We start from the raw sequence: 13751 nt of genomic DNA, 5'->3' as shown, positions 1-13751 counted from the left end.
AGGTTAAGAGGAGATTTGAATGAGGTGTTCAAAATCATGAACAGTTTTGATAGAGTAAATAAGGAGAAACTGTTTCCAGTGGCAGAAGGGTCGGTAACCAGAGGACACAGATTTAAGGTAATTGGCAAAAGAGCCAGAGATGAGATGAGGAGGAATGTTTTTATGCAGCGAGTGGTTATGATCTGGAATTCACTGCCTGAAAGGGGGGGGGGAAGCAGATTCAATAGTAAAAATTTACAGGGCTATGGGAAAAGAGTAGGGGAGTAGGACTAATTGGATAGCTCTTTCTAAGAGTCGGCACAGACACGATGGGTCGAATGGCCTCCTTCTACGCTGTATCATTCTATGATTCTATGATTTATGGCCTCTAGTTCTGGTCTCCCCCACATGTGGAAACATCTTTTCTACATCGACTCTATCAAACACTTGCATGATCTTAAAGACCTCTATCAGGTCACCCCTCAGTCTTCTCTTTTCTAGAGAAAAGAGCCCCAGCCTGTTCAATCTTTCCTGATAGGTATAACCTCTCAGTTCTGGTGTCATTCTTATAAATCTTTGTTGCACCGTCTCCAGTGCCTCCATATCTTTTGTACAAGGGACCTTCTCAAGTATAAAGAGAGTAAGAGGGTCTCCAAGTCAAATCGACGGCCATAACAACCAGTTACAGGCAGAGATAAGTGTATCACTTAACTGCACAAGTTGCCTGAGACCAAGGACGGGGAAAGTCAAACCAGGAAGCTCAGACAGTCACTCGAGTGTGAGGTGGGTCAGTCAGAACAGAGAGACCGAGAAGAGCAGATAATCATGTCACCAACAAATTGACGTTCCAGAGGCAATGCCACCGACCCGGGGGAGGGAGATTAACTCAAGCACGTTGCTCGTAAGGACAGGTCATAAATACTCTAGAAACATTGCTAATCACCATCCAGAGACTCTCGTTGATAGGCTGTACAATGGTGTTAACATGTCAGCGATCTCAGGACTTTACTCCCAAGGTAATCTCACCAATCTGCTGTAGACTCAGGCACCATTCTCCACTATAACGTAAAACTCTGCAATCCAGTTAATACTGAATCGCAGCAAGACAATGAGCTGCGAGTCGATAAATGGCGGTTGGTGCTGGACATGTTGTCTGATTTCTTTGAATGAACCCATCACTCCCTCAGTAGTATGTGGGTATCCTAATGGAGGATTGGTACCTGAACTCAAATCCAATACAAACTGGGTGATGTAAAAAGATCAGCAAGCCAGACTCGACCAGCACTGCCTCCCACACCTGATCAGGGCAATCGTTCCTCAATGAGGACTTTCAACAGGAGAATTGGCTTCGCTGCTTCGTTAGCAGACAAACGGAGCAATACTCAGCCCAGTCTTATTACAGCCTGCAGCAGGGGGCTCAACCAGGACACGTTCCTCCTGGTAAACCACATCTACAAACAGGTACAGTGCAGTCTGGACAGAGACACCACATGTTATTCACTGTGTAACTGTACAGAGTCACTGTATGAACAGGGTAAGGGTCACTCACTGTGTAACTGTACAGAGTCACTGTATGTACAGGGTAAGGGTCACTCACTGTGTAACTGTACAGAGTCACTGTATGTACAGGGTAAGGGTCACTCACTGTGTAACTGTACAGAGTCACTGTATGTACAGGGTAAGGGTCACTCACTGTGTAACTGTACAGAGTCACTGTATGTACAGGGTGAGGGTCACTCACTGTGTAACTGTACAGAGTCACTGTATGTACAGGGTAAGGGTCACTCACTGTGTAACTGTACAGAGTCACTGTATGAACAGGGTAAGGGTCACTCACTGTGTAACTGTACAGAGTCACTGTATGTACAGGGTAAGGGTCACTCACTGTGTAACTGTACAGAGTCACTGTATGAACAGGGTGAGGGTCACTCACTGTGTAACTGTACAGAGTCACTGTATGAACAGGGTGAGGGTCACTCACTGTGTAACTGTACAGAGTCACTGTATGTACAGGGTAAGGGTCACTCACTGTGTAACTGTACAGAGTCACTGTATGTACAGGGTAAGGGTCACTCACTGTGTAACTGTACAGAGTCACTGTATGAACAGGGTGAGGGTCACTCACTGTGTAACTGTACAGAGTCACTGTTTATTCAGGGTGAGGGTCACTCACTGTGTAACTGTACAGAGTCCCTGTTTATTCAGGGTAAGGGTCACTCACTGTGTAACTGTACAGAGTCCCTGTTTATTCAGGGTGAGGGTCACTCACGGTGTAACTGTACAGAGTCACTGTTAATTCAGGGTGAGGGTCACTCACTGTGTAACTGTACAGAGTCCCTGTTAATTCAGGGTAAGGGTCACTCTTTGTAACTGTACAGAGTCACTGTTCATACAGGGTAAGGGTCACTCACTGTGTTTCTGTGTGAGATTGTAATGTGTGAGATGGTGATTTGATGATTCTGTTTGAGATTGTGATGTGAGGGATTTTGTGTGTGACTGTGATTAAATGGTTTCTGTGTAAGATTGTGATGTGATGATTCTGTGTGAGATTGTGACATCATGATTCCATGTGAGAATGTGATGGGAGGGATTCTGTGAGATTGTGATGTGTAGCATTTTGATTGAGATTGTGATGTGGAGAATTCTGTATGAGTTTATAATTTAGAGATTCTGTGCGAGATTGTGATGTGATGGAATCTGTGAGATGGTGATTTGATGGATTCTGTAGGAGATTGTGATGTGTGGAATTCTGTGTGAGATTGTGATGTGATGATTCTGTGTGAGATTGTGATGTGATGATTCTGTGTGAGATTGTGATGTGATGATTCTGTATGAGATTGTGATTTGATGGATTCTGTGGGAGATTGTGATGTGTGGAATTCTGTGTGAGATTGTGATGTGATGATTCAGTTTGCGGTTGTGATGTGATTATTCTGTATGAGACTTTGATGTGAGGGATTCCGTGTGAGATTTTGAGGTGATAAATCTGTGAGATTATGATGTGGACGATTCAGTGTGAGATTGTAATGTGGAGAATTGTTTGTGAGATTGTGATTTGATGGATTATGTGTGTGATTGTGATGGGAGGGATTCTGTGTGAGATTATGTTCATTATACCTGCTGTACGAGGCTGGTGATGGGGTCAGTGCCGTGTTGCTCCTTGTTCTCCGATATGCCCAGAGGTTCACAGCTTCTGCTCATATCTGCAGCCTGGGTGAATACAGAAAGCTCTTTACATCTCAGACAGTGTATGGCACACTATGTTATACAGACTGGGTGCACTATCTGTCATATACCGGAAACATGGTGCTCTATATACATGTAAGCAGGTATACTCAAAGCTGGACACTCTTGGATTAATTATATATTAGCTGCCCTCCCATTGTGACACTCCAAGTCAGTCACAGGATACGCTATCCAAGGCTGTGTATATCCTTGTGAAGGGAAAACACCAGGGCTCTGATTTATAATATCTGTACCGTGCCCTTCACCATGCTGTTATAAATTCAGCTCTGTCACTGGTACCTCCCAGGGTTCAGTGGTTTGTATACAGACACTGTACCCTCATGTGTGTGATATACAGACACTGTACCTCGTGTGTGATATACAGACACTGTACCTCGTGTGCGATATACAGACACTGTACCTCGTGTGTGTGATATACAGATACTGTATCTCGTGTGTGATATACAGATACTGTATCTCGTGTGTGATATAGATACTGTACCCTCATGTGTGTGATATACAGACACTGTACCTCATGTGTGATAGACAGACACTGTACCTCGTGTGTGATATACAGACACTGTATCTCATGTGTGATATACAGATACTGTATTTCGTGTGTGATATAGATACTGTACCCTCGTGTGTGATAGACAGATACTGTACCCTCATGTGTGTGATATGCAGATACTGTACCCTCGTGTGTGATATGCAGATACTGTACCCCCATGTGTATGGTATACAGATACTGTACCCCCGTGTGTGTGATATGCAGATACTGTACCCCCATGTGTATGGTATACAGATACTGTACCCCCATGTGTATGATATACAGATACTGTACCCCCATGTGTGTGATATGCAGATACTGTACCCTCATGTGTATGGTATACAGATACTGTACCCCCGTGTGTGTGATATGCAGACACTGTACCCCCATGTGTATGGTATACAGATACTGTACCCCCGTGTGTGTGATATGCAGATACTGTACCCCCATGTGTATGGTATACAGATACTGTACCCCCATGTGTGTGATATGCAGATACTGTACCCCCATGTGTATGGTATACAGACACTGTACCCTCATGTGTATGGTATACAGATACTGTACCCCCGTGTGTGTGATATGCAGATACTGTACCCCCATGTGTATGGTATACAGATACTGTACCCCCATGTGTGTGATATGCAGATACTGTACCCCCATGTGTATGGTATACAGACACTGTACCCTCGTGTGTGATATACAGATACTGTACCCTCTTGTGTGTGATATACAGATACTGTACCCTCTTGTGTGTGATATACAGATACTGTACCCTCATGTGTGTGATATACAGATACTGTACCCTCATGTGTATGGTATACAGATACTGTACCCCCATGTGTGTGATATGCAGATACTGTACCCCCATGTGTATGGTATACAGACACTGTACCCTCGTGTGTGATATACAGATACTGTACCCTCTTGTGTGTGATATACAGATACTGTACCCTCTTGTGTGTGATATACAGATACTGTACCCTCATGTGTGTGATATACAGATACTGTACCCTCTTGTGTGTGATATACAGATACTGTACCCCCATGTGTGTGATATGCAGATACTGTACCCTCATGTGTATGGTATACAGATACTGTACCCCCGTGTGTGTGATATGCAGACACTGTACCCCCATGTGTATGGTATACAGATACTGTACCCCCGTGTGTGTGATATGCAGATACTGTACCCCCATGTGTATGGTATACAGATACTGTACCCCCATGTGTGTGATATGCAGATACTGTACCCCCATGTGTATGGTATACAGACACTGTACCCTCGTGTGTGATATACAGATACTGTACCCTCTTGTGTGTGATATACAGATACTGTACCCTCTTGTATGATATACAGATACTGTACCCTCTTGTGTGTGATATACAGATACTGTACCCTCATGTGTGTGATATACAGATACTGTACCCTCTTGTGTGTGATATACAGATACTGTACCCTCATGTGTGTGATATACAGATACTGTACCCTCTTGTGTGTGATATACAGATACTGTACCCTCATGTGTGTGATATACAGATACTGTACCCTCTTGTGTGTGATATACAGATACTGTACCCTCATGTGTGTGATATACAGATACTGTACCCTCTTGTGTGTGATATAAAGATACTGTACCCTCTTGTGTGTGATATACAGATACTGTACCCTCATGTGTGTGATATACGGATACTGTATCTCGTGTGATAGACAGATACTGTACCCTCGTTTGTGATGTAAAGATACTGTGCCTTCGTGTGCATGGTATACAGATACTGTACCCCATGTGTGTGATATACAGATACTGTACCCCATGTGTATGATATGCAGATACTGTACCCCATGTGCGTGGTATACAGACACTGTACCCTCATGTGTGATATAGATACTGCGCCCTTGTGTGTGTGATATACGGATACTGTACCTGCATGTGTGTGATATACAGATACTGTACCCTCGTGTGATAGACAGATACTGTACCCTCGTGTGTGATGTAAAGATATTGTGCCCTTGTGTGCATGGTATACAGATACTGTACCCCATGTGTATGATATGCAGATACTGTACCCCCATGTGTGATATACAGGTACTGTACCCTCATGTGAGTGGTATAGATACTGTACAAAGTTTGTGATATACAGATACTCTACTCCCACGTATGTGATATACAGATACTGTACCCCATGTGTGTGTGATATACAGATACTGTACCCTCTTGTGTGTGATATACAGATACTGTACCCTCATGTGTGTGATATACGGATACTGTATCTCGTGTGATAGACAGATACTGTACCCTCGTTTGTGATGTAAAGATACTGTGCCTTCGTGTGCATGGTATACAGATACTGTACCCCATGTGTGTGATATACAGATACTGTACCCCATGTGTATGATATGCAGATACTGTACCCCATGTGCGTGGTATACAGACACTGTACCCTCATGTGTGATATAGATACTGCGCCCTTGTGTGTGTGATATACGGATACTGTACCTGCATGTGTGTGATATACAGATACTGTACCCTCGTGTGATAGACAGATACTGTACCCTCGTGTGTGATGTAAAGATATTGTGCCCTTGTGTGCATGGTATACAGATACTGTACCCCATGTGTATGATATGCAGATACTGTACCCCCATGTGTGATATACAGGTACTGTACCCTCATGTGAGTGGTATAGATACTGTACAAAGTTTGTGATATACAGATACTCTACTCCCACGTATGTGATATACAGATACTGTACCCCATGTGTGTGTGATATACAGATACTGTACCCCATGTGTGTGTGATATACAGATACTGTACCCCATGTGTGTGTGATATACAGATACTGTACCCCATGTGCGTGATATACAGATACTGTACCCCCACGTATGTGAAATACAGATACTGCACCCCATGTGTGTGTGATATAGATACTGTACACCGATATATACACAAGTGATATACAGACTGTACCCACACTTGTGTGATATACAGTTACTATACCCCCATGTGTGCGATATACAGTTGCTGTAACCCTCTCCCCCCATGTGTGTGATATAGATACTGTACCCCATGTGCACGATATACAGATACTGTACCCCATGTGTGTGATATACAGATACTGTACCCCGTGTGTGATATACAGGTACTGTACCCTAAGTGTGTGATATACAGGTAGTGTACCCCAAGTGTGTGATATACAGGTACTGTACCCCAAGTGTGTGATATACAGATACTGTAGCCCATGTGTGTGATATACAGATACTGTACCCCATGTGTGTGATATACAGATACTGTACCCCGTGTGTGATATACAGGTACTGTACCCTAAGTGTGTGATATACAGGTACTGTACCCCAAGTGTGTGATATACAGATACTGCACCCCATGTGTGTGTGATATAGATACTGCACCCCATGTGTGTGATATAGATACTGTACCCCATGTGTGTGTGATGTAGATACTGTACCCTCGTGTGTGATATAGATACTGTACCCTCATGTATGATATACAGACACTGTAGCCCATGTGTGTGATATACAGATACTGTACCCCCATGTGTGTGATATACAGATACTGTACCCCATGTGTGAGATATACAGATACTGTACCCCATGTGTGAGATATGCAGATACTGTACCCCAAGAGTGTGATATACAGATACTGCACCCCAAATGTCTGATATACAGATACTGCACCCCAAATGTCTGATATACAGATACTGCACCCCAAGTGTGTGATATACAGGTACTGTACCCCATGTGTATGATATACAGGTACTGTACCCCAAGTGCATGATATACAGATACTGCACCCCAACTGTGTGATATACAGATATTGCACCCCAAGTGTGTGATATACATGTACTGTACCACAAGTGTGTGATATTAAGATACTGCATCCCAAGTGTGTGATATACAGATACTGCATCCCAAGTGTGTGATATACAGATACTGCATCCCAAGTGTGTGATATACAGATACTGCATCCCAAGTGTGTGATATACAGATACTGCATCCCAAGTGTGTGATATACAGATACTGCATCCCAAGTGTGTGATATAAAGGTACTGTTCCCCAAGTGTGTGATATAGATACTGTACCCCAAGTATGTGATATACAGGTACTATACCCCAAGTGTGTGGTATACAGGTACTGTACACCAAGTGTGTGATATACAGGTACTGTACCCCAAGTGTATGGTATACAGGTACTGTACCCCAAGTGTGTGATATACAGATACTGCACCCCAAGTCTGTGATATACAGATACTGCACCCCAAGTCTGTGATATACAGGTACTGTACCCCAAATGTGTGATATACAGGTACTGTACCCCAAGTGTGTGATATACAGATACTGTACCCCAAGTGTATGGTATACAGGTACTGTACCCCAAGTGTGTGATATACAGATACTGCACCCCAAGTCTGTGATATACAGGTACTGTACCCCAAGTGTGTGGTATACAGGTACTGCACCCCAAGTGTGTGATATACAGATACTGTACCCCAAGTGTGTGATATACAGATACTGTACCACAAGTGTGTGATATACAGATACTGTACCACAAGTGTGTGATATACAGATACTGCACCCCAAGTCTGTGATATACAGATACTGTACCCCAAGTATGTGATATACAGATACTGTACCCCAAATGTGTGATATACAGGTACTGTACCCAAATGTGTGATATACAGGTACTGTACCCCAAATGTGTGATATACAGATACTGTACCCCAAGTCTGTGATATACAGGTACTGTACCCCAAATGTGTGATATACAGGTACTGTACCCCAAATGTGTGATATACAGATACTGTACCCCAAATGTGTGATATACAGGTACTGTACCCCAAGTGTGTGATATACAGGTACTGCATCCCAAGTATGTGATATACAGGTACTATACCCCAAGTGTGTGGTATACAGGTACTGTACCCCAAGTGTGTGATATACAGATACTGTACCCCAAATGTGTGATATACAGATACTGAACCCCAAGTATGTGATATACAGATACTGTACCCCAAGTGTGAGATATACAGGTACTGTACCCCAAATGTGTGATATACAGATACTGTACCCCAAGTATGTGATATACAGATACTGCACCCCAAGTATGTGATATACAGATACTGTACCCCAAGTGTGTGATATACAGATACTGTACCCCAAGTGTGTGATATACAGATACTGTACCCCAAGTATGTGATATACAGATACTGCACCCCAAGTATGTGATATACAGATACTGCACCCCAAGTGTGTGATATACAGGTACTGTACCCCAAGTGTGTGATATACAGATACTGCACCCCAAGTATGTGATATACAGATACTGCACCCCAAGTGTGTGATATACAGGTACTGTACCCCAAGTGTGTGATATACAGATACTGTACCCCAAGTATGTGATATACAGATACTGCACCCCAAGTGTGTGATATACAGGTACTGTACCCCAAGTGTGTGATATACAGGTACTGCACCCCAAGTGTGTGATATACAGGTACTGCACCCCAAGTCTGTGATATGCAGGTACTGTACCCCAAGTGTGTGGTATACCCAGCATCTTACCTATTGATCCAATATAATGGGTATGGAAGGAGAGATGTTGGACAATCTTCTGTGAGCCACATTGTACGAGTCCAGACAGTCAGTGCCTTATGGAAAACTAGGGGAGAGGAGACTAACCCCGGCTGGGATGGTGGGCTGGTGTGATGCTCGGGGACCGGAGGCCTCCTGGGTCCTGCCTCTTGCTGTGTAAAGTGTAAGGTAGGACTGGGAGATAGAGGACAGCCCCGCCTGATAGACACTCTCAGCCCCTCTGGATTCTGTTCAATGCCAGATTGCAATGGGCCAAAGGGCACCACTGGGCTGCTGTTCAAACTGGGGCTGGGATGAGAGGAGAGACGGCTGAATACGGGAGTGTGAGGCCTCCTCGGTCGTATTATGGGCTATCGTGTAGTAGTCTATTGGCGCTAAGACCTCGGAGGTAACTCTGAGTTCCCGCTGGTACTGATTCCACCTTGCAGATACAGCTGTAACCTAGCTGCCCTACCCTCCCATGTTTGGCATGACCCTTCACATGGGCAGATGGCCCCCAGCACCTCCCTCGTTGTCCCGGTACCTCTTGGCCGAGGTGTTGCAGTGCCAACGCTGCTGTATGTCACTTTACCTCATTGGTGTCTGTCATTTGCGAGAAGGGTTTCTTCAGCGGACAGGTCGGGTTCCCTTCTAGAGGAGTTAGAACAGCACACTGGTGAATAATCGACACAAGCTACTCGTCCAACATCAAACAAAGAGGGTAAAACAAAAGGAAAGAAAGACTTCCCTTTATATAGCAACTTTCATGGCCTCAGGACGTCCCAAAGCGCTTTACAGCCAATGAAGTACTTTTGAAGTGTAGTCACTGTTGTAATGTAGGAAACGTGGCAGCCAATTGATGCACAGGAAGATCCCACAAACAACCATGAGATAATGATCAGATAACCTATTTCACTAATGTAGGTTGAGGGATAAATATTGGCCCAGGACACTGGGAGATCTCCCCCTGCTTTTCATCAGATAGTGGCCGTGGGATCTTTTACGTTCACCTGAGGGGGCAGACGGGGTCTCGGTTTAACGTCTCATCCAAAAGACAGCACCTCCGACAATGCAGCGCTCCCTCAGTACTGTCCCTCCGCCAGTGCAACACTCCCTCAGTGCAACACTCCCTCAATACTGACCCTCTGACAGTGCAGCACTCCCTCAGTGCTGACCCTCTGACAGTGCAGCACTCCCTCAGTACTGACCCTCCGACAGTACAGCGCTCCCTCAGTACTGACCCTCTGACAGTGCAGCGCTCCCTCAGTACTGACCCTCCGACAGTGCAGCACTCCCTCAGTACTGACCCTCCGACAGTGCAGCACTCCCTCAGTACTGACCCTCTGACAGTGCAGCGCTCCCTCAGTACTGACCCTCCGACAGTGCAGCACTCCCTCAGTACTGACCGACTGGGAGCGTCGGCCTGGATTATGGGCTCGAGCCTCTGGAGTGGGACTTGAACCCACAACCTTCTGAATCAGAGGTGAGAGTGCTGCTACTGAGCCACACTGGTGTTACTCAGTTTCTCTCATGGAGGGGATTTTGTGCAGTTCATCATTGTAAAGGAGCTGTACACTGCTAGCTCTGCTGTGTTCTGTGCCATCACCCAGGGTGGTTGCTCTGGCATCACCCAGGGGAACATTGGAAATGAAGAGTAGAGTCACTCGGACACTTCAACCAAAGGACAGACTGGTTGAGCATCACTCTGCTGGTGCCAGGGCAGCCCCTTACTGAACTATCGTTAGTGCCCTGAGTGAGTCTTGTGCTCAGTTCCCACCTCTGAGTCAAAAGGTGCAGGGTTGAATCCCACCCCAGACGGTCCCGGTGAGCGGAGACCGGAGCTCCAGACGGTCCCGGTGAGCGGAGGCTGGAGCTCCAGACGGTCCCGGGGAGCGGAGGCCGGAGCTCCAGACGGTCCCGGGGAGCGGAGGCCGGAGCTCCAGACGGTCCCGGGGAGCGGAGACCGGAGCTCCAGACGGTCCCGGGGAGGGGAGACCGGAGCTCCAGACGGTCCCGGGGAGCGGAGACCGGAACTCCAGACGGTCCCGGGGAGCGGAGACCGGAGCTCCAGACGGTCCCGGGGAGCGGAGACCGGAGCTCCAGACGGTCCCGGGGAGGGGAGACCGGAGCTCCAGACAGTCCCGGCGAGCGGAGAACGGAGCTCCAGACGGTCCCGGGGAGCGGAGACCGGAGCTCCAGACGGTCCCGGGGAGCGGAGACCGGAACTCCAGACGGTCCTGGTGAGCGGAGACCGGAACTCCAGACGGTCCTGGTGAGCGGAGACCTGGCTCTGAATTCTGGGTTGATATCCAGCGGGATACTTGTGTCCGGTGGGTGTGGGAGCCCCTAAACCCCTCCTGCTGGATAGGACTTTCCCCCTATAGACTGGTGTAAAGATGGTTACGGCCACGGAAGGAGTGTTTACGTCGCTACCTGTCAGACTGTTAATCAGCCTGCGATTCCTTCCACTACTTCACACTGTTCTCCAAGGGAAGATTGTGAAGATACAGAAAGACCAGCAGTGCCCTGAGCTACAATACTAGACAGGCTCGAACTGTATCCATCGTATTTCTGAAGTTTATCAATGGGGATTATTATTGAGGGGAGATGCAGTCCAGCGGGTTATATAGTAAGGGGTGGTTACAAAATTATTTGAAAGGAGAATAAAAGTAAAAGGACAAAAGGGTAAGGAGGATGATAAAGTAAGGCTTTACAGGCTGTGCTGGAAACCATTGAGGTACACTGTTAAATAACAGGAAACACAGGGCTGTTCAGGCAGCAATGAGTCAGAGATAGCAAGTTAGCAAATACCCTGAGCCGTTGCCCAGGTAACTCGAATGACCCCAATGATTGACCCATCTGTAGAATAGTAACCAAGTTACACAGACTGGGTCACCACAGCTTCACTGTAGCTCACATCGAGTGAGAACCAATTCACTGCACTCAATTTCAGCTCCATACCTGAGCTACAAGGCCTGCATGGACTGATACCCTCGCCCCAAATCTGTAGCTGGCAGTTTATCACCCACATTTTAGCATCTCTCTTGGTCACTTCATGAGACCTGGAAGTGTGATTGAGGGATCCTGTTGTTGGAGGGGGTGGGGGAGAGAGTTATGTCTGATTCGCGTCACTCAAGCCTCACAGATGGTACAGATTACTCACCTGGCACACGAAGTGAACGCTGCCTGGCACGGGCAAATCGAACTCCGTCCTCACCATCGAACTCAAACCTTGAGATGTCCTTCTTGAACTCATCTTCATAGTAAACCCTGCAATGGAGAGACAGGGTCTGAGTGTCACACAGTCCCTGTAGGGTCAATATCTTTAAATAACAATTTAGACAATGCAATATAAAGTGGGGGGAACAAGATCCCTTTAAGAAACCTGACAGTGGCCAATAGAAATATAAGAAATAGGAGCAGGAGTAGGCCATACGGTCCCTTGAACCTGCTCCACCATTCAATCAGATCACGGCTGATCTTTAACCTCAACTCCACTTTCCCGCCCGATCCCCATATCCCTCGATTCCACTAGAATCCAAAAATCTATCCATCTCAGCCTTGAATATATTCAATGACTCAGCATCCACAGCCCTCTGGGGTAGAGAATTCCAAAGATTCACAACCCTCTGAGTGAAGAAATTCCTCCTCATCTCAGTCTGAATGGCCGACCCCTTAACCTGAGACTATGCCCCCTAGTTCCAGACACTCCAGCCAGGAGAAACAGCATCTACCCTGTCAAGAATTTTATACGTTTCAATGAGATCGCCTCTCATTCTTCTAAACTCCAGAGTATAGGCCCATTCCAGTCAATCTTTTCATAGGACAACCCTCTCATCCCAGGAATCAATCTAGTGAACCTTCACTGCACCGCCTCTAAGGCAAGTATATCCTTCCTTAGATAAGGAGACCAAAACTGTACACAGTATTCTCTTACTGACTATTCAATGCGACCGATAGGACGGCCTCTCCTAGGTATCCCATCCCCAACTGGTAGATTAGCAAGGGGGCCAGTGCTGAGCTGATTGGATGAATTCCCTGACCCATAGGCAGGAGGGAACATTCTCACTACACTGATCTACTCCACAGTCTAAAAATACCAGAGACACATTCCCGCACTCAACATCAAACTCCAATGGGGCTGGCCTGGATCTCTCAGCTCACTACCCAACGGGTGCTGAAAGCAGCTGCTTCCCAAAAGGTGAGGAGTGTGCCCCAATCCTAACACCAGCCCTCCATGGTGCTCTGATCCCTCTGTGCCCAGCACAGCGATCAGCTGGCAGAATCTCTCAAAGTGATGGATTATTCAACCAGCAAAATCATACCCCCAACTGTTCCAGGGATCTAGCCCATGCTTGCTGGCAATAACCAGTCGACCTTGGACCCCACCACTCAGTGCCACTCCCAATGGGTG

General features: G+C 46.3%; 1 protein-coding gene across 1 annotated transcript in view; it reads right to left on the bottom strand.

Annotated features, from left to right (window-relative positions):
- LOC137311115 (voltage-dependent L-type calcium channel subunit alpha-1S-like) overlaps positions 1-13751 on the bottom strand; it is a 108390-nt gene that overhangs the window by 1517 nt on the left and 93122 nt on the right. The window contains exons 15-17 of the mRNA XM_067978482.1: positions 12501-12607; positions 9930-9988; positions 3097-3189 (exon numbers count right to left, since the gene is read on the bottom strand). Of these exons, the coding sequence (XP_067834583.1) occupies positions 3097-3189; positions 9930-9988; positions 12501-12607 (259 nt within the window). The remainder of the gene's footprint in view (positions 1-3096; positions 3190-9929; positions 9989-12500; positions 12608-13751) is intronic.

This window comes from Heptranchias perlo, unplaced genomic scaffold, assembly GCF_035084215.1.
Source record: "Heptranchias perlo isolate sHepPer1 unplaced genomic scaffold, sHepPer1.hap1 HAP1_SCAFFOLD_297, whole genome shotgun sequence".
In the NCBI taxonomy this organism is placed as follows: Eukaryota; Metazoa; Chordata; class Chondrichthyes; order Hexanchiformes; family Hexanchidae; genus Heptranchias; species Heptranchias perlo.
This window is presented reverse-complemented; position numbering and strand designations above follow the sequence as displayed.